The 23,536-nt window shown below is 39.4% G+C and overlaps 1 protein-coding gene across 1 annotated transcript in view; it reads right to left on the bottom strand.

The window, feature by feature from the left end:
* Positions 1-9,044: 9,044 nt before the first annotated feature.
* Cenpi (centromere protein I) overlaps positions 9,045-23,536 on the bottom strand; it is a 44,938-nt gene continuing 30,446 nt past the window's right edge. The window contains exons 10-15 of the mRNA XM_032889441.1: positions 23,299-23,434; positions 21,450-21,574; positions 19,335-19,383; positions 18,987-19,205; positions 10,445-10,486; positions 9,045-9,812 (exon numbers count right to left, since the gene is read on the bottom strand). Coding sequence (XP_032745332.1) covers positions 9,693-9,812; positions 10,445-10,486; positions 18,987-19,205; positions 19,335-19,383; positions 21,450-21,574; positions 23,299-23,434 — 691 coding nt within the window. The 3' untranslated portion in view covers positions 9,045-9,692. The remainder of the gene's footprint in view (positions 9,813-10,444; positions 10,487-18,986; positions 19,206-19,334; positions 19,384-21,449; positions 21,575-23,298; positions 23,435-23,536) is intronic.

Genomic DNA, 23,536 nt, shown 5'->3' with positions numbered 1-23,536 from the left:
AATTGTCTTTGCACTTGTATGATTTATTATGGTGTGGCCCCTCCTTACAATATAGCCCCCCTATTACAGGATAAGCTTTTTATGATACTATTAGTCCTTGAAAGGAAGTATTTTTCTGAAGAAAATGCATGAAATAGTTTGCAATGTCATATGATTGTATTCTGAACAAGGTATAATAAAAAGTGGAGAATCTGTGTCATGAGATGTGAAAAGGCTAGACTTGACTCCATTATGAGTGACTGTGAGAATAACTTCCTCTTTCAAAGCTCACCATTTGGTCACCTGTGAAATGAGACTATTAGCATAACAGCCACCATACTGAGGAAACGAAATCAGCCATAGAATATCTTAAACTATGAAATGGATATGGTGCTATTCTTTAAATTACAGTAGAACTAGAGGTTACAACCAATTTGATTCTGGTTTCAAAAAAATCCTGCAGTCAAAAGCTCATTATAAAAATTTTCATAATAATGGTAATAAAAATGTGTATTTTAATGGGAAAAGGGTATTTTCAAGTTCCATGGAATAAAATACCTCATTATTGTGAAGTTGAGTATGAGTGAGTTTTGGAAGAAAGAATTCAAAGAAATGAGAGAGTATCATTAAGCCTTTAGGCTCTATGCCATTTGTAAAAGCCTAAGCTGGGAACCAAATGATACTCTTTCATTATAACGAAAATGAGAAGAAAACCACACCAACCGTGAAACACTCTTGCCATAAGTTTCTATTACTTTTAATTAAGACGGAAAGGGGGCGGCAGAATATGTTAAATAATGCCATGGAAACTGAATCAGAAAAATTAGACTCTGGGTAACTCGAGAGGAGAAACAACCAGTTTCTTCAACAAATGAATTGTAGAATAAAAAAGGAGAAAAGGGGGCCTTTGGATGAACCTCAGTTAATGGCTGCTTGTCTAAAATGCATGAAGTCCTGGGTTCCATCTGAAATCCCACAGAAGCCACTTTATTACATGACTGTGATCTCAAAATTTGGGAGATAGTGGTAGCATGGTCAGAAGGTCCAGGTCATATCTAGATACATAATTACAACACTTTTTTTTCAATCAGGATCTCTTCTCAAGATTTATTTATTTATTTTATGTGAAGAGGGCACTGGATCCCATTACAGATGGTTGTGAGCCACCATGTGGTTGCTGGGAATTGAACTCAGGTCCTCTGGAAGAGCAGTCAGTGCTCTTAACCACTGAGCCATCTCTCCAGCTACAACACATTTTATATATACATGAGAACATCAAAACAAAATAATGAAACTTTAGTGTCATTTTAGCCAATTCTACTTCTATTTTCTGCTTTCCAGCTCTGCAGTGCACATTTATGAAGGGGAGCCTCAGCGTGGTAGACACATGAGGAGGAAGAATGGAGGAGGTGCTCTTCCAAACCTCAACCCCAGACAACTGCTACTGTTGCGTAAGATGGTTCCCTGGCAGACACTACTTAAAAGGCTGGATGTACCTGAGTGCATCAGGTCTAATGCAATATAAAATGCATCCTCTAGGGGGAGCATTTGTCAAAACCAAATTCAAACAACTGTTTCAGTATTTTTAGCTGAGGCAAAAGAAACCTTAAGATACACGACAGATTTGGGGGGGGGGCGGGGGGGAGAGAAGGAAATTTGAAGTGATATATGTTCATTTTTAAAATGTCCTGAAACTGGACATGGTGGTGCACACCTTTAAAGCCAGCACTTAGGAGAGGCAAGTAGATCTCTGGTGTTTCAAGTCTGTATGGTCTGAGGTTCCAGGCCATTCAAAGCTACACAGTGACATCCTGTCTCAAAAACAACAAAGACAAAAATGTCTTACATTTTCCAGGGAATCCTGAAGGACCTATACAGGCAGATGACTTTGGGTCTACCTAAGAAATGCCTGAGAAAGCCCCTCTACTCTTACCTGTGTAATCTTGAGAGTCTTCACAAGAAGTAAGGCAGCATTGTCAGTGGCAGGTGCCAAAAATGCACCTCAATGCTTCTCCACCCAGAGTAGATTTATTGGTTCCAGGCATTTAAGAAACATTGATAAATCCTGAGCTGACACCCAAACTAAGCAACTAGACCACCAGTGGCCACACAACAACAACAACAACGACAAGAACAAAATACAAATGTTAAAGACTAGTTGAGGAAAGAAACTAAACAAGAAACTACAGAAACAGCATCCACAGTGGGGAAGGATATTATTTCTAGAACTGCCGAAACAGACTATTCGAATGTCTATCCACTGCTGTAGCGGAGCAATAAAGCCCTTGCCTAGCATGCGAAAGGCCCTGGGTTCCACCCCTGGCACTGAAAATCAAGACAAGCCAAAATGCTTGGTGTGGCATGCCTACATCACAGCCTCAGAAGGGTCATGACTTCCAAGGCAGCCTGGGCCACCGAACAAGTTGCAAACCAGCCTGGGCTGCAAAGTAAGATCTTATCTCAAAAACAAAAACTGGAACGAAGTGCACTTTTTAACAAAAAAAAAAAGTGTCGAGGAGATAAACAAGAACACATGATCTATACATGGGACAAAAAGAACAAATAAAAAGTGTCCTTGAAACTAACTTGAAGTCCTCTTCTTGAGAACCAGCTCTTAAGGTACCAGAAGGCGCTATGTAAGCTTCCAAAGGAAGGGAGCACATCAACAGTCCTACCCCGCTATGAGGCCTATGGACCACATCAACTAACAGCATAATAACCATAACGCAGACCTTAGTGATAACCAGCAGCTGTCCAATTGACTTCAAAAGCTCTCGACCAATATCTGCTCAGGTGGTCAAGAACCTGAGTGTAGAAAGGCCAGGGAGCTAGGGTAAAACCAAATACTACTGGTCTGCTAAGGAACATAGCAGTGACTGCTAGTAACATTCCGCAATGCTCCTAGACCAGCCATCATCCGAGAAGCTTCCTCCTGAGCAGATGGGAACAAAAATAAGAAACCCATGGGCAGACTTGACCAAGAGAGACATTGGAACATTCGTCCCTAAATGGAATGGCTCCATCAAGTACCCCCCGCCCCCATGGTTCAGGAAACCCTGCAGAAGAGGTGCAAAGATTGTAAGAGTCAGAGGGAAGAGAGGACACCCATGAAACAAGGCCCTCAGAATCAGCAGGATCAGTGCAGGTGAGACTGAGGCAGCGAGCACAGGGCTAACCCAGATGGGGTCCCAGAAACTATCGCCAATGGATAACTGTTCGAACATGAAAGAGTAGATCTCTCCAAAGGCGTCTCACCGGGGACACAAACCACTCCAGTCTTAAGGCCCGGCTCTGTGCCCACAGTAGATGACTAATGCAAAACAAATGGACTTTGTGAGTGGCATTTTTGGAGGAATTTGTCTCATGATGCTTTGTCAAGGCTTTTTATTTTTCCCTTACAGGTCCTTTGTTTATACACACTATGGTTTCCAGTTTTATGTTCTTATGGGATTTGTCTGTGTGGGAAAGCGTGTGTCTCTGTATCTGTGTTTGTTCAGCCTTTTCTTTGGCTTTTTTCCTTTGGATTGGTTGGTTGGTTCTAATTTGGTTTGTTTATATTTTCTCTAATTTGATTTTATCAAATTTGATTTGAGTGGATAGGGAAGTGGAGGATGTGGGAGGAGTTGGAGGAGAGAAACCATAATCAGAATATAATTATGAAAAAAATCTTTTTCTCAATAAATAAGGCAAGTGAAATTCATACACGATCCTACTGTCAATAAAGTTATTATTTTTATATTAGGACATGAAAGCAATTTTAAAAGCAATTGAAAAATCAATTAAATATAGACTTCTAGTCTTTATTAACTTAAGATTAACTTTCAAAGAATGGAAGTGAGTCAGTAAACATTTAATCCTGTAATCATTGTCCTGTAAAATAATGTACATAGTAATACATACTGACCACTTCGGATTGGCATTTATACTCAATGAAAATAAAATATCTGAAATTAAGTGCAAGGAGTACTAAAAGTAAAGTTCCTCAGTTTATCACCATATACTTATAAAATAAAATTACTCCAATTTATTTGCACAAACGCTTTAGTTGTGAATTTCAGGAATCATAAGCTTAAATGCAAAAAGTCATGACTTTCGTTAGCCCTGGTAAAACTCATGTCCCTGGGGCATTCCTTTCCACCAAGCGTCCTAGCCTAGGCTGGCTCTCACTCTCACAGCTCTTTTCCCCTATTTTGCTCATCACAAATAGCCAGAAGGACATGAGGAAATGCTTGACATCATTTGTCGTTAAATATACACAAATGGAGACCACAATGAGATCGCACCTCCTGCCCACTAACTCTTAAATTTTTATCTACTATGTAGGAGCTAAGGAGGTATGAAGAGAGAGGGCTCCAAAACCTCCCAGAGACCAAATTAATTCCACTCACTGTGCTCAGAAATACTCCACAAGGCCAAACCCATAAAACCCTGGAGTCTTTGTGGAAGACTTGGCAGAGTGCTGGGAGAACAGTAAAGCAGTCCAACTATGAAAATCAGTCACACATCATTAAAACGCTAAAGTACAAGGGAAGTTCTGCTCGCTGTCAGTCTAAGGAGAAGTTTGGGGACAAAATGGATTCCACTAACGTTTCCCCAGAAAGTTGGAAGTGGGGGAGGAGGGAAAGGCAGCCAGAGGAGTTTGAAAACTGTTTATCTGCCAAAAACTCAAACCAACTTCATGTTCATGGACGGCAAGGAAAATGCCTCCAATTCTAGGCAAGGAGTTGGAGCTGGAACTGTCTTGGCAAACAGCCAGGCTTTCCACCCACAGAACCACAAAAACTGCGCATGGTGGTGCACATCCGGAATCGTAGCGCTCTGTAGATGGGGGCAGGAGGACCACAAGTATAGTGCCGTCCTCCGCCATATAGTTCAAAACCAGCCTGAGATACAGGAAGGAGATCCTCTCTAAAAAAAATGACAGCGTCGTTAATACCCAATAAGGCTGTTCTTATATAAAGTGACTTACGGGAGCAGAGTTCTGTAACAACCAAGGGTCTTGGGCCCAGCTACTGCCTAGGGCAGCGTTGTAATTACTGTGACAAAATACCTTAGGAAAGATCTCAAATGGAGAACTTAAGTACGACTCTAATTTCTTGTGTCTCACAAATTCAAACTAAGTTCCTCACGGTTGGAAATAAATTGAGATGACAAGGCTTAACGGTCCTTGGCTTGTAACTTGGGTAAAGGGTCAGGCAGTGGTATGAATTGGGCATGAAATGCCTGACTGTCGCGCGCCCAACGTCTCGCCAGCAAGAACGACGCGCGGACACCAGGATCCTTCTGCAGCAAAGCATTTATTACATCTTGAAGAGGAGAGACCCGAGCCCCAGAATGGCGCTGCTTATATACATCCTAGCGCGGCGCGTCCACACCTGATTGGTCCCTTACCCATGATCTCATTGGGCACGCCCCGGAGTGGGCAAAGACCTGGCACGAAGGCACTCTTGCACATGCGCACACAGTTAACTTCCTGAAAGGAAGTCGGCTGGCGCGGCGGAGGCCAGCGCCATCTTGTAATGGCGAAAGCTATCCCAGCTTTCCACGTGGGGCGCAGTGGAAGCCAGTGCCATCTTGTGGTGGCGAATGTTATTGCGGCCCTCTACACCTGACCCCCTCCAGCTCATGCACTGACTGGTGCTCAGTTGTTTTTTCAGTCAGGGTTTCTCCATGTATCCCTGGCTGTCCTGGAACCCCCTCTATCAACCGACCAGGCTAGCCTCAAACTCAGAGACTTGCCCGCCAGTCTCCTGAGTGCTGGGATTAAAGGGGTGCACCACTACACCCATCTTCCTGCCCCTCCCTATCTGCCCTCCAACTTTACAACCTCTCCCACAAAAAAACAGAACATCCAGGATGCTTTGTTTATATACTATGGTTTCCTGTCGTTACCCTGTGTCGTGGAGATCTTGCAGCTTTGCTTCTGTCAGACTGACGACCCTTCACAAGCTGCAGTAGTTCATGGATGGGGTAGATGTTGGAGTGGGCCAACTCAAAGCCCTGGGTCCGGGCCCGGGTGGTAGCTGAGCTGTCAGCCCACGATCACTCCTGCGCCACCAGGTCTAGCTCTTCCACTTTACCCAGGTGAGGGGAAGAGCCAACTCTGCCCAGTCCTCAGACATTAACATGGCCCCAGTTGGCAGTCCAGACCAGAGACATCCGCATAAGCCTTTGGTGGTAACATAGGCCCCAGATCTCTGCTGCGCAGGGCCATGGACCCAGAGAGGACCCCTAGTGTTATCAGCCGGGACTTCGCCACGGCCTTGGGAAGCACATCAGGCTGACGTCACTATCCTCTTGTCTCCAGTCCTGCCTCTTCATATTGCACAAACCATTCAGCTTCTCTCATTTCTCCACCGCACAGTTGCTCAGCACAGTGATGCTCATTTGCCTGCCTGACACGGCAGAGAGATTGGGGGTTCTGGGTGTCTTCTAGGAAATTCTTAATTTTGACATTCATTTTTTCATTTATTCTGTGTACTTGGTTCTGAAGCTAAAAATCATCACCTAATGTAAGATCGTAAAGATTTACTCCTGTTTTGTCTAGGAATCACCCCCTATCCCATACCTCCTTCCCCTTCTTCTATGAGGGTGTTTTCTACACCCCAACCACCCACCCCTTCCCGCCTCCCTTCCCTGACATCCCCCCCCCACTGGACTCAGGATGCTATTTTCTAGCACAATCCATTTGCCTATGAATTTCATGAAGTCATTGTTTTTGATAGCTGAGTAGTACTCCATTGTGTAGATGTACCACATTTTCTGTATCCATTCCTCTATCGAGCTTGGGATATACAATTATTCCAGCATCATTTATTGAAAAGACTATGACTTAACCCTATTGAGAATTCTTGGCAACCATGTCTCAAGTTGCACTATCCTAAAGGTATATATTTATTTCTGAATTCTCAGTTCTACTTCATTGATCTGTATTTATTCCTTTTTTGTCTATGCTTATGTACATATGTATGCACATGTACATTTGAATCTGTAGAGGTCAGAAGAGGGTGTCAGATATGAGGTACAGGCAGTTGTGAGACATTTGAAATGGGTGCTGGGAACCAAACCCAGGTGCTCTGCAAGAACAAGTGCTCTTAACTGCTGAGCCACCTCTCCATCCCTCATAAGCACACTGTGATCTTAACAGACCCCCAGACCTTAGCCCAGCTGACTCCATAACTAAAGTACCATTCCGGCTGTAAAACCCAGCACAGAGACAGCATTTTTAAAACAAATCTTTACTTCTTTCCATCTTCTTCCCTTTTATATCCCCCAACCTGCTCGGACTTCTTTCTACACTCACTTTACATGTGATCTTTTGTTCCCCTCCCTCAACACTTCTTCCCTTTATTTGACCTCTTATTTGAATTTTAAAACCAATTTGTTGGTTTCTATATGTGCCAGCTGGGATTTTTTTTTAAACAAAGATTAAACTGTAATAAATGATGCCTTAACTATATTCAGTCTTCTAGATGAATATGAAATATCTCCACATTAGATTGTCTTTACTTTTGAAAAGAACATTGTGACTTGACATATTAACTGATTTTGTAATGTTAAATTAACCTGGCATCCCTGGAGTGAATCAGTTTGTCACAGAATATAATTCATTCTTTTTTATACAGTATATTACTAAATTTGATTTGCTAATATTTTCTTGAGCTTCTTAGATATAGACTTGCACCAAGGGCACTGTTATAATTTAAAATATTTTCTTCTTTCCTTTTCTGTCCTCTTTAAAATATCTATTTTTATGTGGGTGAATGCTTGCCTGAATGTATATCTGTGCACCATATACACATTCAGTGACCAAGGAGGACAGAAGACGACATTGGAGTTGCAGATGATTGTGTGTGCTTGAAACTGAACTTCATGTATGTAGTGGCTACTCTTAGTTGCCCGCTTGACTACCTCTGGAATGAACTAAAAACCCGAGAGTTAGACATACCTGGGAGGGATTTCTAGCTAGCCAGATCATCTGAGGTAGGAAGACTCACCTTAAATATGTATCACACCTTCTCATGGAAGCCAATCTAAATAAAGGACAAGGAAGAAAATGTTTTGCTCTTTGCCTGCTTGTCCTTACTCACTGGCAAGCTCATTCTTGCACCAGTATTAGCGCCTAGTTCTTCACGATTCTGGTGTATACTAAAGATCCGTTGACACATCCAGCCTTGTGGACTGAACTCCTGGATGGATCCATGACCTGTAAACTCCTCTAATAAACTCCAAATAGAGTCATTCTCTCATGTCTATTTCTCTAGAGAATCCAGTGCATTAAGTGTGATTGCAATATCCTCTTGATGGATTTTTCCTTTAATGGGTAGCTAGTATGCTTCTGTACCTCTTCTGATTACTTTGGCTTGAAGTCTATTTGGTCAGACATTAAAACAGCTATACCTGCTTGCTTCTTGGATTCATTTGCTTGAAATACCCTTTCCCCCATTCTTTTCTGCTAAGGGGATGTCTGTCCTCAGTGGTAAGGTATGCTTCTTGAATTCAGCAGAAACATAATTCCTGATTTCTAATCTAGTTTCTATGTCATGTTATTGGAGAACTGAGGCCATTAATATTGAATTATTAATGAGCAATGCTTATTAATTCCCTTTATTTTGTTGCTGTAGTATGGGAGCCGCACCCGCAGCCATTGTAACTAAGTGCTCTAGGATTATTTATTCCTCGTGTCCTCTCCAGTGTATACCTCCCTTCAGGGTGAAGTGAAGGTTTTCTTCTGGTGCCATCTGTAGAGCTGGAGTGGTGAACAGGAATTGCTTAATTTTGCTTTATTGTGAAATGTTTTTCCTTTCCTGGAGATTGGGATCATAGTTTTGCTGGGAATAGCAGTTTATGCTGGCATCTGTGTTCTCTGGAAGCTTATAGAATATCCCTTCAGTCCCTTCTGGCTTTCAAAGTCTCCATTAAAAAAATCAGGTGTTACTCTCAATGTACATGTGTTAAATAGAAGTTGTTCAGTAGTGATAAAATAAAAATTTACAATGAATTTTCAGCAAAAATATCTCCCTGTTATGGATTTTTAAAAAAATATTCAGAAATACTCCGGAAGGTAAGACTGAAGTTAGTTTATTTAAGCCTGGCAATTTAAAATCTGAATTAAATATATAAATACATACATACACATATACATTCAAATATAGTGCTGTCATAAAATCAAACCAATAAAATGAAATTTCTTCATTTCCCCCCTCCTCCCTTCCCTTACAATTACTGCCAATGCAGGCAGGTAGCCATCAGCTTCTTAGGATGTTAAGAGTCACACATGTTGCATTCTATTATTAGTATCTTAGAAATGTAAAATATTCCTAGGATTTCAGAGATTGCAGAGTATTCTGCATAAGTGTGTCTGAGGAGTAGCTTAATTTATATTACTTGTTCTCTTCCACTAGCAAAGCCGACGAAAATGCAAAGCAAATTTCCTACTAGAAAGCAGACATATGTGTCTCTTCATGTATAATTCAGTGAAGGCAGAACTGGATGATGAAGAGGTTATTTTTTATTAGTAATCTTAATATCTGAAGACTAAAATGAAGTTAGTGAACACCAAGGCTCTCTTGAGCCATGGACGGAAGGCCAGGCTTAGTACTTCTTAAAGATGGCAGTCGGCTTGTGAAACGGATATGGAAAGTCATGCGAGGTACTTAGTCTCTCCAGCAGTGAGACATTTAGTCCAGCATGACATTTGTTTATGTCAATGTTTATGTGTTTTTCTCTGTTTTGAATACAGAAGAACGATCAATACTACTTTTTATGAAAAGGTTTAAGCCTTGAAAACCCTCTGAATATAAATAGTCCAAGTACCAGTTCCATTTCTTTCCCTGCAGGTACAGAAAAGGGAAAATTACTTATTGAACATGGATACTCATTCCCTACCTCCCTTTCTTCCCCCAGAAAACTTTACAACATGTTGGATGCATATTGAAAACAGCTTAAAAGAGGTTCATGATTAGAACTAAGTCACTAAATTAATCAAATCGCTAAATATTGATTTAATTATACAGATGAAATGTTCATCAGAACAAAGTACTATGAAATGGAAAAGCACCACTATTCTATTCTCATACTCTAGAAATTCACCATCTAAAATAACGGACACAAAAGATATAATGTCAGCCAGTGTGTGTGCTGTGTACACAGGAGGATTTTCTAGGATAATGAAAGCTCTGTACACAGTGTAGTTACATCAGGTTCATTTTAGATACATACTGTACTATTACATGAGACAAAGAATGATCAGAATACCAAGAGTCAAACTAGGAAGAGTTATATTCTAGACATAATGAAGGACTATGCCTATAAATCTGGATTATTTGATTGCATTATGAAGGCAAACATTTCATTTTCACTTTTTGGAGGCAGTAGGAGTAAAAGTAGGAAAAAAGAAAAGGCATAGAAAATCTCTTGTTTAAGTTATATAAAGTTCCTGTGTGAGGAAAGTAAGTTTATTTACCCGGATAGAGCTCAGGTAGACTGGCGTTTCTTCTGGGCTCTCCTTTAAAAGAAGGAAACGAGGAGTCACAGAGATGAATACAGTAGGTTAGCAAAAGTCATCAGATAATAATCATGGTCCTTCCCACTGTGATTCATCTGGCCACGTTCTAGTCCTACCTCTGCCTGGGACTCCCGAATAAACACTCACTATGACCCCTGCATTTCCTTTTCCCTAAAAACACAAGGAACAATAAAGGCATGGTGGATAACTGAGCTCCTAAATTTAGCTAATCTATGATGTCCTCTTTTTATTTTGTACATAAACATTAAAGTAGTGATGGGTGCTAAAGGAGACTTTTTCCTAAGAAATGTGGTATTTGAATTTCACCTTAAAAGACAAAAGTACATTGTCAATTTTCCGCATTGCTCGGTCATCTCCATCCTTCCAGGATGTTACAACATCCACTGGAATAAAGCCTGGCTCTTCTCTAAGTTTATTCATTTATTTCTTTTTAGTTAGTTTGGCTAGACCTTTGTCAATTTTGTTTATCAATTCAAAGAATCAGCATTATGTTGCAATGATTTTATATACTGCTCTTTTAGTTTCTATTTCTGTCCTAATCTTTTTATTATGTCTTGCCATTTACTATGTTTCTAGAAGCTTGTGCATCACTAGTTTGAGGTCACTGTTTTTAAAATGTTGTTGAAGAATTTTTAAATATAAATGAGTCTTTTGCCTGAATATATATATGTGCAGCACATGTGTCTAGTGCTCACAGAGGTTAGAAGGTGCTAGATCCCTTGGAATTAGAGTTACAGATGGGGGTATCCTACCACACTGCTGCTGGGAACAGAAGCTGGGTCCTCTGCAAAGTCAGTAAGTGCTCCTCACCGTTGAGTCACCCCTCCAGATCTTACTATGATTTATTTAAAGTAAGCAGCCACAGCTGTAAGCTTTCCCTCTCAAAATGCCTAGCTGCATCCCAGAGTTCTGGTAGGTTCTGCTATGATTTCATTTGTCTAGGAATTTTAAAATTCCTCAGTCAATTGCTAAAATCCATCCATTCAAAAGTGTATTCTTTAGTCTCTGGGTATCTGTAGTTCCTCTTACTGTTGATTTCTAGTCTTATTTCAATATGCTGGAAGGGATTATTTGAATTTTGGTGTTTATCACACCTGCCTTGAAACTGCATTCATAAATGCAAAAGAATGAAATTAGATTTGTATCTTTCACCTTCCTTCAAAATAAATTCAAAATGAACCCAAAGCCCTCAACATAAGACCTGAAATTCTACAACTGTTGGAGAGAAAACCCTTTAGAATGTAAGCATAGACAAAAACTTTCTGGAAAAGTTTCTGACTGTACAGGAGACAAGCCCAAGAATTGACAAATGGGCTTATGTAGACTTAAAGGGCATTCCCACAGCAATGAAGACCACAGCAGATAATCCACAGAATCAGAGAAAATCTCTGCCAGCTAAACTGCAGACAGCAAGCTAGTGTCTAAAGGACCATAGAAATTAAACATCACGAAAACAAACTATCCGATCTATAAAGTAATAAACTAAAAATTCTCAAAAGAAGAAATACAAATGGCTAATAAATGTTTTACAAAGTGTTTGACATCCTCAGCCATCAGGAAAACAAAGACTAACATTGCCTTGACATTCCATTTCACCGAAGGCTTTAGGAAAACATGGGGCTAGAGATGACTCAATGCTTACGAGCACTGGCTGCTGCTCTTGCCCGACTTACAGTTCACACCCATCTGGTAGTTTACAATCCTTTGTAATTCTGGATGCAGGGAATCTGACCTTTTATAACCCCCGGGGCACCAAACATGCCTGTGGCACACACACACACACACACACACACACACACACACACACACACACTAAAAGCAAATCACAATCAAACAAAAAATAGACAACAACGAATGCTAAAGAGGTTCCCCTATTGACTGCTTGTTGGAGAATAAACGGCTGTAGCAGCTGTGGACATCAGTATGTGACACTTGCACATACATGTGTCTGCTACTGCGCTATTCATAAAAGTTAGAAAAGAGACATCCTTTATATCTATCCATAGATTAATGCATAAAGAAAAGATGGTACATTCACACAGCTGAATTAATTTAGCCATAAATAAAACTGAAATCATGACATGTGCAGGAAAATGGGTGGGAATCTAAATTAGCATCTTAAGCAAAATAATCCAGACTGAGAAAGACAAATGCTATGTTTCTTCTCTCCTATGCGGATCCTAGATTCTCTGTATATTTGTGTGCATATGTTCATGTACACATATGTAAAGATCAGAAGGGAACCGGGACCCTCAAGATCCAAGAGACAGCATCTCTTTAGTGACCTGTGCATCTCCAGCACTGGGGTTACAAGTACACGCCTGGTTTTTTTAAAATGTGGGTTCTTAGGATCGAACTCAGGTTATTCTGTTGCCCTGAATCACTTTACTGACTGGGCCATCTCTCTAACCCCAAAACCCAAAATGTAATTTCTGCAGTGCATGTATGTGTATAGAGGAGTTTAAAACTGGAAAGGGGGTATGAGGAAATGGGGTGTTAAGGAAGGAGGGAGGGAAGGAAAAGATACGGGAATACCTGCAACATGAAGTGGATGGGGGCTATTAGGGAGGATGGAAGAGACATGAAGGAGCAGGGGAATTGGAAAAGCGCAGGAGAACGATCATCATAACATATAGGAAGATGCAATGATGAAATCTAACAGTTTGAAAGCTAAGCTAAAAAAGGTAAAAACCTAAGCACTAAAAAGGAATAAAGAATCTAATGAGGTAAGCACTATTACAGTAGAGTCTATGAGAGGAAACCTTCACTAGACTAACTAGCACTCTATTCTTGGACATGATGCTTTTTAATATCACTAACAGAAAATCCTGCCTATCAAACACTTACAATGCAGTAAGTTTGCTATACAGACTTTGTTTTGTTTTGAAGTACTGAAGATCAAATCCAGGGCCCTGTACATACTGGGTAGGTATTCTGCCACAGACCAATCTTCACCTCAATGATGGTTTTTCCTGCTTAGCATTTCTATTTTGTAATCCTGAATGAGTTGTTTCAGGTGTAGGCCTATCCTTAACATTTTTAGAAACATGTTAGTAAGTATTTGCAAATTGACAAAAGCATTGTGTGTGTATGTGTGTGAGACAGTGCTAGTAATGAAGCAGTTCTTAGAAGATCTAAAGGCCACTGGTGACAGCATCCCACACATGTAAACATAATGACTGCTGACCCTTCACAGTTACATATTCCATATCTATGGGTAATCTACCTAGAATCAAAACTACTGGGCAAAAATATAATAGACTCTCCAGTCAAAACTTGAAGCTGCTATGTGTTGAGCAGTATGCTGAGTCCACATAAACAGAAGGATGTGCTGGCATGCCTGCTGTAGCTCCCCAAGGTACTCTTGGTTTCAGCACTGTTCACCTAGCATCTGTGTACTGTTATAAAGTGCAATGGTACTGTCTGTTCTGAACACTTACAGACGATTTTTTTTTACCGTTATTCCCTAAACAATCTGTTAGAACAACTCTTTACACAGAATTTACTCTCTACTGGATACTTAGTAAGTAATGAAGGAATGGTTAGTTAAGTAATTACCATAAATACTGTACTGCATAAGCATGTCAGAGATGACTTAAATGTTTCCAACTTAATGATGGTTCAACTTAAGATATTTGAACTTTATCACGAACCCAGAGGGACAAAAATCTCACCCCAAGTCAAGCAGCATTTGTATACAAGAGGAGGTGCATAGGTTCTATGCAGATCACTTGATGAGATGTCAGCATCTATGGACCTTGCCACCTGTGGAGGTTTCCTAGAGTCTACCAATATCAAGGATCAAACAGATGTCTGCCTCCTGCTTCAGGAGAGTTTGGAATGTGTACGTTTCTGTCTGCTTCTCAACTTCTCCATTTTCTTTCTGGAGGATTAAAACTATCTTGGGAAAATTTTTCCCAAGCTACTGTAATTCATCAAGTCTGAAGGCAACCTGCCTCTGTACTCTCAAACAACAAAGAACAAAAACTCTGTGGTTCCTACCCGGCTGCAAATGCTCACAAGCCATATCCTGATCTGGGATATACATGGGACTGACCAAATGTGCTTTAGGAAACGACGAAATCCAGAGCGTGCTGACTAACTCCATATTTGATTTATTTCTCTAACTTCCAGCTTTTCTTCTGCTCCAAGCCACTATGTCAAACTGTCTTAACATTTTGGTCCTGAGTGTCAACCAAACTTAAATAGGTCAAACAGAGTTTTCTCTTGCCCTCCTTCATAAACAAGGCAACACCTCCAGTTCTTTCATTAGAATTCCCCTTACAAAAAACTGGAATCACAACAACCCTAACAAGAGTCCTTTTCTCATTCCTACCTTCAACCATACCGTCATCAGCACTCCTGCCTACACTAAACACACGTCACACCAAAGCAGTCCATTTCTATTAGTTTCCCTTGGGACCACCTGTACAAAATCATCCTCAGGATGTCATGTAGACTCCTGCAGCTGTTCCTACTGCCACTCGGCCCTCCTCTTATAAAAACTATCCTCCACAAAGAAAGCACACATCACTAGTAGATGCTGACTTACTGGACTAGGACTCTGCTGGAAAATCTCCCCACTGTCTCCTATTGCATTCTTGAACTGACCTCTAAGACAGATAGTCACGTATGTCTTTTCAAACTTTTAAAAAATCCTGTCTCCAAAACAACAAAAATAGAATTCTTTTATATAGGCGCTATACATATTAAATATATATCCACGGTCAGCAAAATGGCTTAATGAGTAAAAGTGCTTCCAGCTGAGTCTGATGACCTCCATTCAATTCCTAGAACGCACAGGATCAGGGGAGAGAATTGACTACTACAATTTGCTCTCTGACCGGTCGCACACGAGTGTCCTAGCATATGTGAGCTCCATTTCACAACCCCCCACAGGAATAAATGTAAATTTCTAAAATAAAAAATGCTTCCAAGGGCTAGGTTTATTAATACTGGGAATCTCATTGATTTGAAATGTTTACAACTAAATACATCAATAAGGTAAAATTGCAGAATTAAATCATACACCACTCTATCAGGTTATAAACAATACCTAAACTATACAGTATTTAGATAGTTGTCACTTAGTTGGTGACTGGGACTCAAGACAACCTTCAAAAAGACAGACTAATGTCATATATGGTGGTTCAAGCCTATTATCCCAAAGCTTGAGAAGCTGAGGTAAGAGGTTTACCTCAAGTCCCATGCCAACCTGGGCTACAAAGTGAGAACCTTTCTTTAAACAGTGTGAGTGGTGAGATATGAATGTAATTCCCTTTAACTTGTGTTTTGTTTTGTTTGTGAGACAGGGTCTTACTTTATAGCCCAGATTGCTCTTAACCTCACAATGTAGTGCCCTTAAATCCACAGCTGTCTTATCTCAGCCTCTAAGTACCAGGGTTATAAGTGTGAACCAGTGTGCCCAGCTTACTGTATTACTTTTAAAACCATGTTGTCCGAACTATATAGAAACAGTATCAAAACCCAACAAAATGGCGGTTTCATATTTTGCCAAATATACTCTCTATGCTGCTAAATTTTTACTTCTGGAATGAACCTTCACTAGGCATTTATCATTAGCAATATGAATTACTAATCCTTTAAATTTGTTTACTTGTGTTCAAGTTCATATATTCACTACTCTGAGACTGAACGGTCTTAGTGTCTCTCATTCCTGCTCTGTCTCTCAAGGAGAAAATCTTTTCTCTGATTCAGGACATCCTTTTCCAAATAAGACTTACGGAAGCTGCAATTGACTGAGAGTGTGGAGGGATGACCATCCACTCACTGCTAGTAGAAATATAAGACAGTATAACTTCTTCTTAAAAGCAAGATAACAAAACCCACAAATCTTTTAGAAGATGTACCGTTGAGAGCAACTTCATTTGTAGTGGTTTTCTCCAACAGAATACTTGTATACATGTAAAGGGTTGTATACAAGAGTATATCTTAACAAAATTATAATCAAATCGTTAATAATAAGGAATTAAATTCATATAATGGCAAACACAAAAAGGAATAAAGCAGCCTTTCATACACTAATGGTAAACAAAAGTCATGTTGAAGATAGATCAAATATTATTAAAACATTTTAAAATAGGGACCAGAAAATTGTCTTGAGATGATATCCTGTATAGCAAGATGCTTAACAGCATCTCTGGTTCTAGCCACTAGATGTCAGCATGCCCACTCTCCAGTTAGGGAGAAACAAAACTGCCCCAGACATTGTAAACCATGTTGAGGAGGGAGTTTTCCTTGGCCTTGAGCTACTTATTGTTTCAAGTACTGAGCAATGGCAACCATGAAAAATTCCCAAAATATTCTTGAATTATGATGCAAATTAATCAATACGTACTACCACTATCCAGGCAATCACTCTAAGCCAAGCATACTGAGATTCCCATACATGATGAAATACACTGTTTACAATACAATTAAGTGTATATTATCATTCCTACTGAGCAGACAAGGGGAGTGGGGTATGGCAGCAATTCTCCTTAACTCCAGAACTCAAGACACTAATGGAGGAGGGTTAAGAGTTTAAGACGAGACCAGGCTATTCAAGAAAACCAACCCTGTCTCCCTGTCTCAAACACAAAACAAAACAAAATCTCAACAAGGTAATTGAAGGGCAAAACCTGTTTAAAAAGCATGTCTAAGGGGTTGGGGATTTAGCTCAGTGGTAGAGCGCTTGCCTAGGAAGCGCAAGGCCCTGGGTTGGGCCCCCGGCCCCGGAAAAAGGAAAAGAACAAAACAAAACAAACAAACAAACAAAAAAAGCATGTCTAAGATCGAAGTTATTAAGCAAAGGCACAGAATTTGACCCACGCAGGGATATCCAATGTTTTGGTTTCTTTAAGACATCTCAACATTTATTCTGATATGTCTGCTCAAAACAAACAAAGAAGGTAAAAACTAATAAATAATTTCTATTAAACTTCAATTAGATGAACAAATGTCTGAGACTGGAACTGTGACCTGCTCCATCCTGGAGAATAAAGCTAAGGGTTCAAGGCTCTCTTTCACCCAAGAATACCAGCATGTTCATCTTTGTCCCAGCATGTTCATTAGGCACAGATTCCATGCTGCTGGGGTATACCAAAGACTAGAAGCTTCTAACTTACTTACATCATGCCTAATACAGTGGCTCAGTAATTATTCTAGGGAAGGAAGCAGTTAAAGTGACCTATATATTCACTAGAGTTTTATTCATCCATAAAGAAATGAAATTATATCACTTGTAATAAAAATGGATGGAATTAATTGATCATCACACAGAGAGAGAGAGAGAGAGAGAGAGAGAGAGAGAGAGAGAGAGAGAGAGAGAGAGAGGAACAAAAGGTCTGAATAGTTTTTACAAAGAAAATATAGAAGTGGCCAATGGATGAAAAATGGAAAATATCCAGCAATGCAAATCAATATCATAATTCAGTATTCTCTCATACATATAACAATGAGAAATATGTGGGAAAATGGAATCTTCACATTGTCTTTTTGTACTTCTTTGTATTTATTTTTCCTTCTTTCCTTCTTCTATCCCTCCATCCCTCCCTTTTTCCTTCATTTCTGAGACAACATCTCACTGTATGTCTCAGGATAGTCTCGAATTTACAACTCTTCTTACCCCTAGCCTCAGCCTCCCATGTGCACTACCAAGCCTGTTTTGGTGTTTGCTTTTGTTTGGGGTTTTGGTTTTGAGTCAAACCATCTTGGAACTCTTGATTGTCCTGCCTCAGCCATGAACATCCTCATTTCTGCTTAAGTTGTTTATTGACAGCCTCCCCAACTGTACACTGAACTCTGAGAACAATATCCAAATGCATCTTGCCCATCTCATGTATGTTTGAGACATCTAGTCAAAGACCACTGCCCTAACTCTGTGCTGTTTTCATTGTTAGGGTTCTCGATGTTCTATGTGGTTAAGAAACTTGTGAATCCAAATTCTTCTAGCATATTTGTAATCATAACATTGTATCATGGATACATTTAATATATACACCTTATGAATAATCCCCAAGTCACTAATAAGGTTGAAAATGGTAATCTTGCCCATTACCTAAGAAGACACATATCCCTGCCGCATCCACTAACCTTCACTACACTGAATCAATAGCTTCAAGGAAGAATAGAAAAACACTGCCTATCTCACACTTTCAACCTTAGGAGGGATACACAGGAGCTTTCATTCTATGAAGCCCTTCCTTACCTGAACTATTCATGGAACTTTCTTATATTGGCCCTTCCCTAACTTCACCACATCACGCTATAATCCTTTGTTAACAAGTCTGTCTTGGTAGCAAGGTCAAGCTCTAATCTTAGAGAATAGATATTGAAGTTCCTTAAAGCCTAGCATCACTACCAAAATTTTGTTAGCACTAAAAAAATCTGAACATGCCTTGCAACTCAGATATAACACTTCCTCTTTTCACAGTCAGTGTTACCACATGAAATCCAAAGACCATGTAAATGCGCTTACCTGTAGCAAAAAGGAAGCTGCATAATTCAATAGACAAGGATGGTGCACAAAATTTAAGTTGTGTTTATACTGTGTTTCTCCAGTATTTTCTATGATTTGGGGATCAATGTACACTCCTGTTTCAAATGGTCTGGATGACCACAGGCAATGAACCAGAGCTGTCAAATAGTAATTAAATTCTTTACAGATCTTGCTGCTGATACTGAACTCTGACTTTGCCTAATGGGAAAGAGAGAAAACAGTCATTAACATCTATTATTTTTGTTCACTTTATTCCTAGCAAGTTCCACATATCTATACCTGATTATTTACAAAAACGGTCATTTAACACAGTTTTATCCTTTATACCTTCTGTACAAGGTCCTTTTTCTTAGCAGCTGTCAAATTATTGCGATACCTAATAATAAAAACAAACACAATAACACATTTAAAATGCCATTGGATATAATATTTCTGAATGTAAAATAAATTCTTTAAAATGTGTATTTTAGTTCCATTGGTAAAATACCTGTCACAGAAGCACAAGTACCTGAATTTACCTCTCTAACACCCTCATAAAAACCAGGTTTGGTTGACATATCTTTAACCTAGCACTGTAGATCTCTGGGGCTCACAGTCTAGCTGGTCCAGGGAATCAGTGAGCTCCTGGTTCAGTTAGAGATGATAAAGTGCAAAGCCATAGTGGAAGACACTCGACAGTCACCTCTGACCTCCATGTGACTATACATGCAAGTATAAATACACAATCATGCACACACACACACAAGTATATTGTAAACAAATGCAAATGTGAACAGACACAAATATTTAATTGTCTAGTTAAAGATTTTACACTTTGGTTGTACGTTTTCTATGAAGAATTTTTAAAGTTAGGGTTTTCAAGTGGAATTACGCATTAGACCATTTGTGTAGCATGCGTGAGGTCAAGTTCAACCTCGAGTACTGCAAAAAAAAAAAAAAGATAAATAAAAAGAGGCTCAAACTTCAGTTGAAGGATGACAAGATTAGCAAGTAAAGTGCTTGCCGTGAGCTCTGACCACCTGAATTTGATATGCAGAACCCACGTCGTACAAGGAAAGAACTGACTGCACAAAACTGGTCTCAGCTCTCCATATAATTATGGTACATGCACACCCATATACATACAGACACAATAATGATAAATTTTAAAAACTGAATCAGACATTTCAGATGTGCCCTTACAGTAAAAACTGAATAGAAAACATTCTTTTATTGGTCCATTATTAAAGAAAGCAGTTAATCACTGATACAGAACCCATTTTCTTTATGTAAAATAAGGTCTATTTTTCATAAAGCAGCTCAATGAGATGACTGAGCAGGCAGAGACTCTTAACATTGAGCCCGATAAAAAAAAAAAACAAAAAAAAAAAAAAAAAAATTGAGCCCGATGACCTGACCTTGGGCAGGGGACCTCACAGGGTAGAAGAAGAAAACAGACTCTTGAAAGTTGTCCTTTTACCTCCACACAAATTGTTACACACACACACACACACACACACACACACACTCAGAGGCACGAACACACATAGGCACGAACACATGCAAACATGCACACAAAACAAATAAATGTCAAAAAGTTAGTTTATGGGTATAGCAAAACAGACAATAAAATCCAGAAACATAATCTTTTTCTTATCTGAGAACAGCTGTCTAAATCATTTCTACATATTTTAACATTGACAGAGCTATACAAAGAGCAAAAGGCCAGAAGTAAAGCTTAGAGGGTCACATAGGCAGGCCCTCTTGCGTTCCAGAAAATGTTCTTTTTACCAGAAAAAGTACATATACTTCAACAGTTATCAACAAATGATTAATTTTTCTCTAACATGAAAATTTTAATTAACAAAGCTGAGTGCAACAGTGCCATTACATAACAAACTAATCCTTAACACAGACTTTTAATCCCATGTGCTCTATGGGGGGAATTGAAAAATAGCACAGCTACAGTTTTGGTGTCTTAAGATACCTCCATAACACATCTTGAAATCACTTATAAAGTTAAATATGGCAGAGTCAGAAAGAGAAATACTATGTTTTCTCTCATTTGTGGATGTAATATTTTATATACAGAAAATATCATTTATGTATACATATGATAAACAGAAGCGATAGTGGAGAATGGAAGTAGACTAGCAAGAAGGGGTAGAACAGAAAAGGCGCGGAGGAGCAAATCCAAACAAGGAGCACGGTGCTCTATAACAAACATGTCTTCAGAAAAACCAGCACTTCATACAGTGAGTATAGCTCAATAACATTTTACATAATAAAAATAATAACATAGCTATCATAGTCTTATAAAGTCAGATACCCCAAAAGCCATGCTACCTATTTCCAAAGACCCTAGCAGAAAATTGATAGGAATTTTATTATAGTTACATGATAAACAGAGAATTATGGAGGAGAAATTCCTAAAATCATTTAAAGAGAGATGGGGGCTTGTACCTGTACATTATGTAACAGAGTTGGTTCAAGATAGTGGCATCCAAGCTTAGGAATGCAGAATGGAAGACCACAGGAGGAAACAACACCACCAATGGAAGGTCATAATTTATATATATGTCACACACCTTTGGGAAAGAATATTAATATATATTAGTGTCCATTAATCAATGAAGTTTACTCAAAGATTCATTGATATAAGATAAACAATATGGCAGCAGTAGTACATTTGAACCTCTATACTCCCTAAATAAAAAGGGTTTCTATTAGTCTTTTTAAAATACAACTCATCGAACACCAACCTTAACTCAAAATTATTTCTAAGACCATTATTAAAATATTTCACTTAGGTGGGCCAAGTGATGCATGCCTTTAATCCCAGCACTTAGGAAGTAGAGGCAGGTAGTTCTCTATGAGTTTAAGTTCAGCCAAGGTTATACAGTGAGATTCTGCCTCAAAAAAATACTATTTTTATTATGGGACTGGGGCGATGGCTCTGTGGTTAAGAGCATTGTCTGGTCTTCCAGAGGACCCAGCCCTACATGGTGGCTTACAACCATCTCTAATTCCAGTTCCAGGGGATCTGATGCCCTCTTCTTACCTCTGTGACAGCAAGTATTCACATAATGTGCAGATGTTAGTACAGGCAAAGCACCCATATAAATAAAATTAAAATAAATCTTTAAAATCCATCTTAGCACAGGAAAAACATGTTAGAATAAAGAAGCATTATTTAAAGTAGGCAGAATGTTTGCCTAGCACAAAGAAGGCCCTGGTTTCAATCCGCAGTGCCATATAAACTACGAGTGGTGATGCAAGCCTTTAATCCTGGTACACCAGGTGAGAGGCTCAGATGATCCTGTGTGCTGGCTAGTTTTACATCAACAGGATATACACTGGAGTCATTTGGGGATAGAGAACCTCACATGAGAAAAGAGCCGCACCAAACTGGCCACCCTGTGGAGCATGTTCTTGATCAACGTGGGAGGGCTCAGCTCCCTGTGGGTGGTGACACAGTAGTCTTGGATGCTATAAAAAAAGCAGGCTGAGCCAGTCCCAAGGAGCAAGTCAGTAAGCACTGATCCTCCAATGGCCTTTGCTTCCCTTCCTACCTTGAGTTTCCTGCCCTACATTCCCTTCATGATAGACTGTAACTAGGCCATGTAAACTGAAATAAACCCTTGCTCCTCAAGTTGCTTTTGGTTGTGGTGCTTTGTTATAGCAATAGAAACCCTAAGACACTTGGCTACACATCAAATTTGTGGCTACATGAGACCTACGTCCAAAAGAAAGAAAAACCAATTAGGTTATTAGTGTATGAAAATAGAAAACTGGGGAAAGGGAGACTACAATGGGGCTTTGTGGTGGTGATTGTTTTTTGTCCATGTTAAATCCTATAAAACAATAAAAGAACTAAATTTATGAAATTACTAGGTACCAGAAAAAATCAAAGTCAGGAGACAAAAAAAATCAAAGTTCAAAGTCAGGAGTACAAATCTGAAGAAGATAACATTTTCTTTTTTTATGCCTGGGGACAAGAATAAACATAGATGGACAAAAACATGATGCCAGACACAGCCTTTTACCCAGGACCTTGTTTATCAGGTCAATATATGTTAAAGTTGCATCTGAACTAAAACCAAGCCATTTTCCTCTATACCTGTTCTATCAAAGTCAGTTGTTCAGATGAAACAACACTTGCTCTATTAAAGTCAGTTACTCAGGTAAAACTCAACCATTAATTTTAAAATATGGTTATTTTAACTACTTAGGAAGATTGTAACATACCTTAAATCTAAATCACAGGCTAATAAGGTGACTAGCTGTCATAAATATATGATTTGTGTACTACCTTCTCATAGAAGTCCAAAATAAAGTGCAACAGTAATGTACTGCTGCTCTCCAGGCGTATTGCCACCATGGACAGCCAGCCTATGTACTCAATCAACTGAGACACAGAATCCATGGATCCGCCCAAAGTTGTCTCCCTGCAATAAGAAATCATAATACTTAGATAGACACCAGTAAAAGCGCTCAGTTTCCAAGTTACAGATAAGCAATGTAAAGCAATGGATGGATAGGGAATTCAA

The sequence above is a fragment of the Rattus rattus genome, chromosome X (assembly GCF_011064425.1).
Source record: "Rattus rattus isolate New Zealand chromosome X, Rrattus_CSIRO_v1, whole genome shotgun sequence".
NCBI classification, from domain to species: Eukaryota; Metazoa; Chordata; class Mammalia; order Rodentia; family Muridae; genus Rattus; species Rattus rattus.
This window is presented reverse-complemented; position numbering and strand designations above follow the sequence as displayed.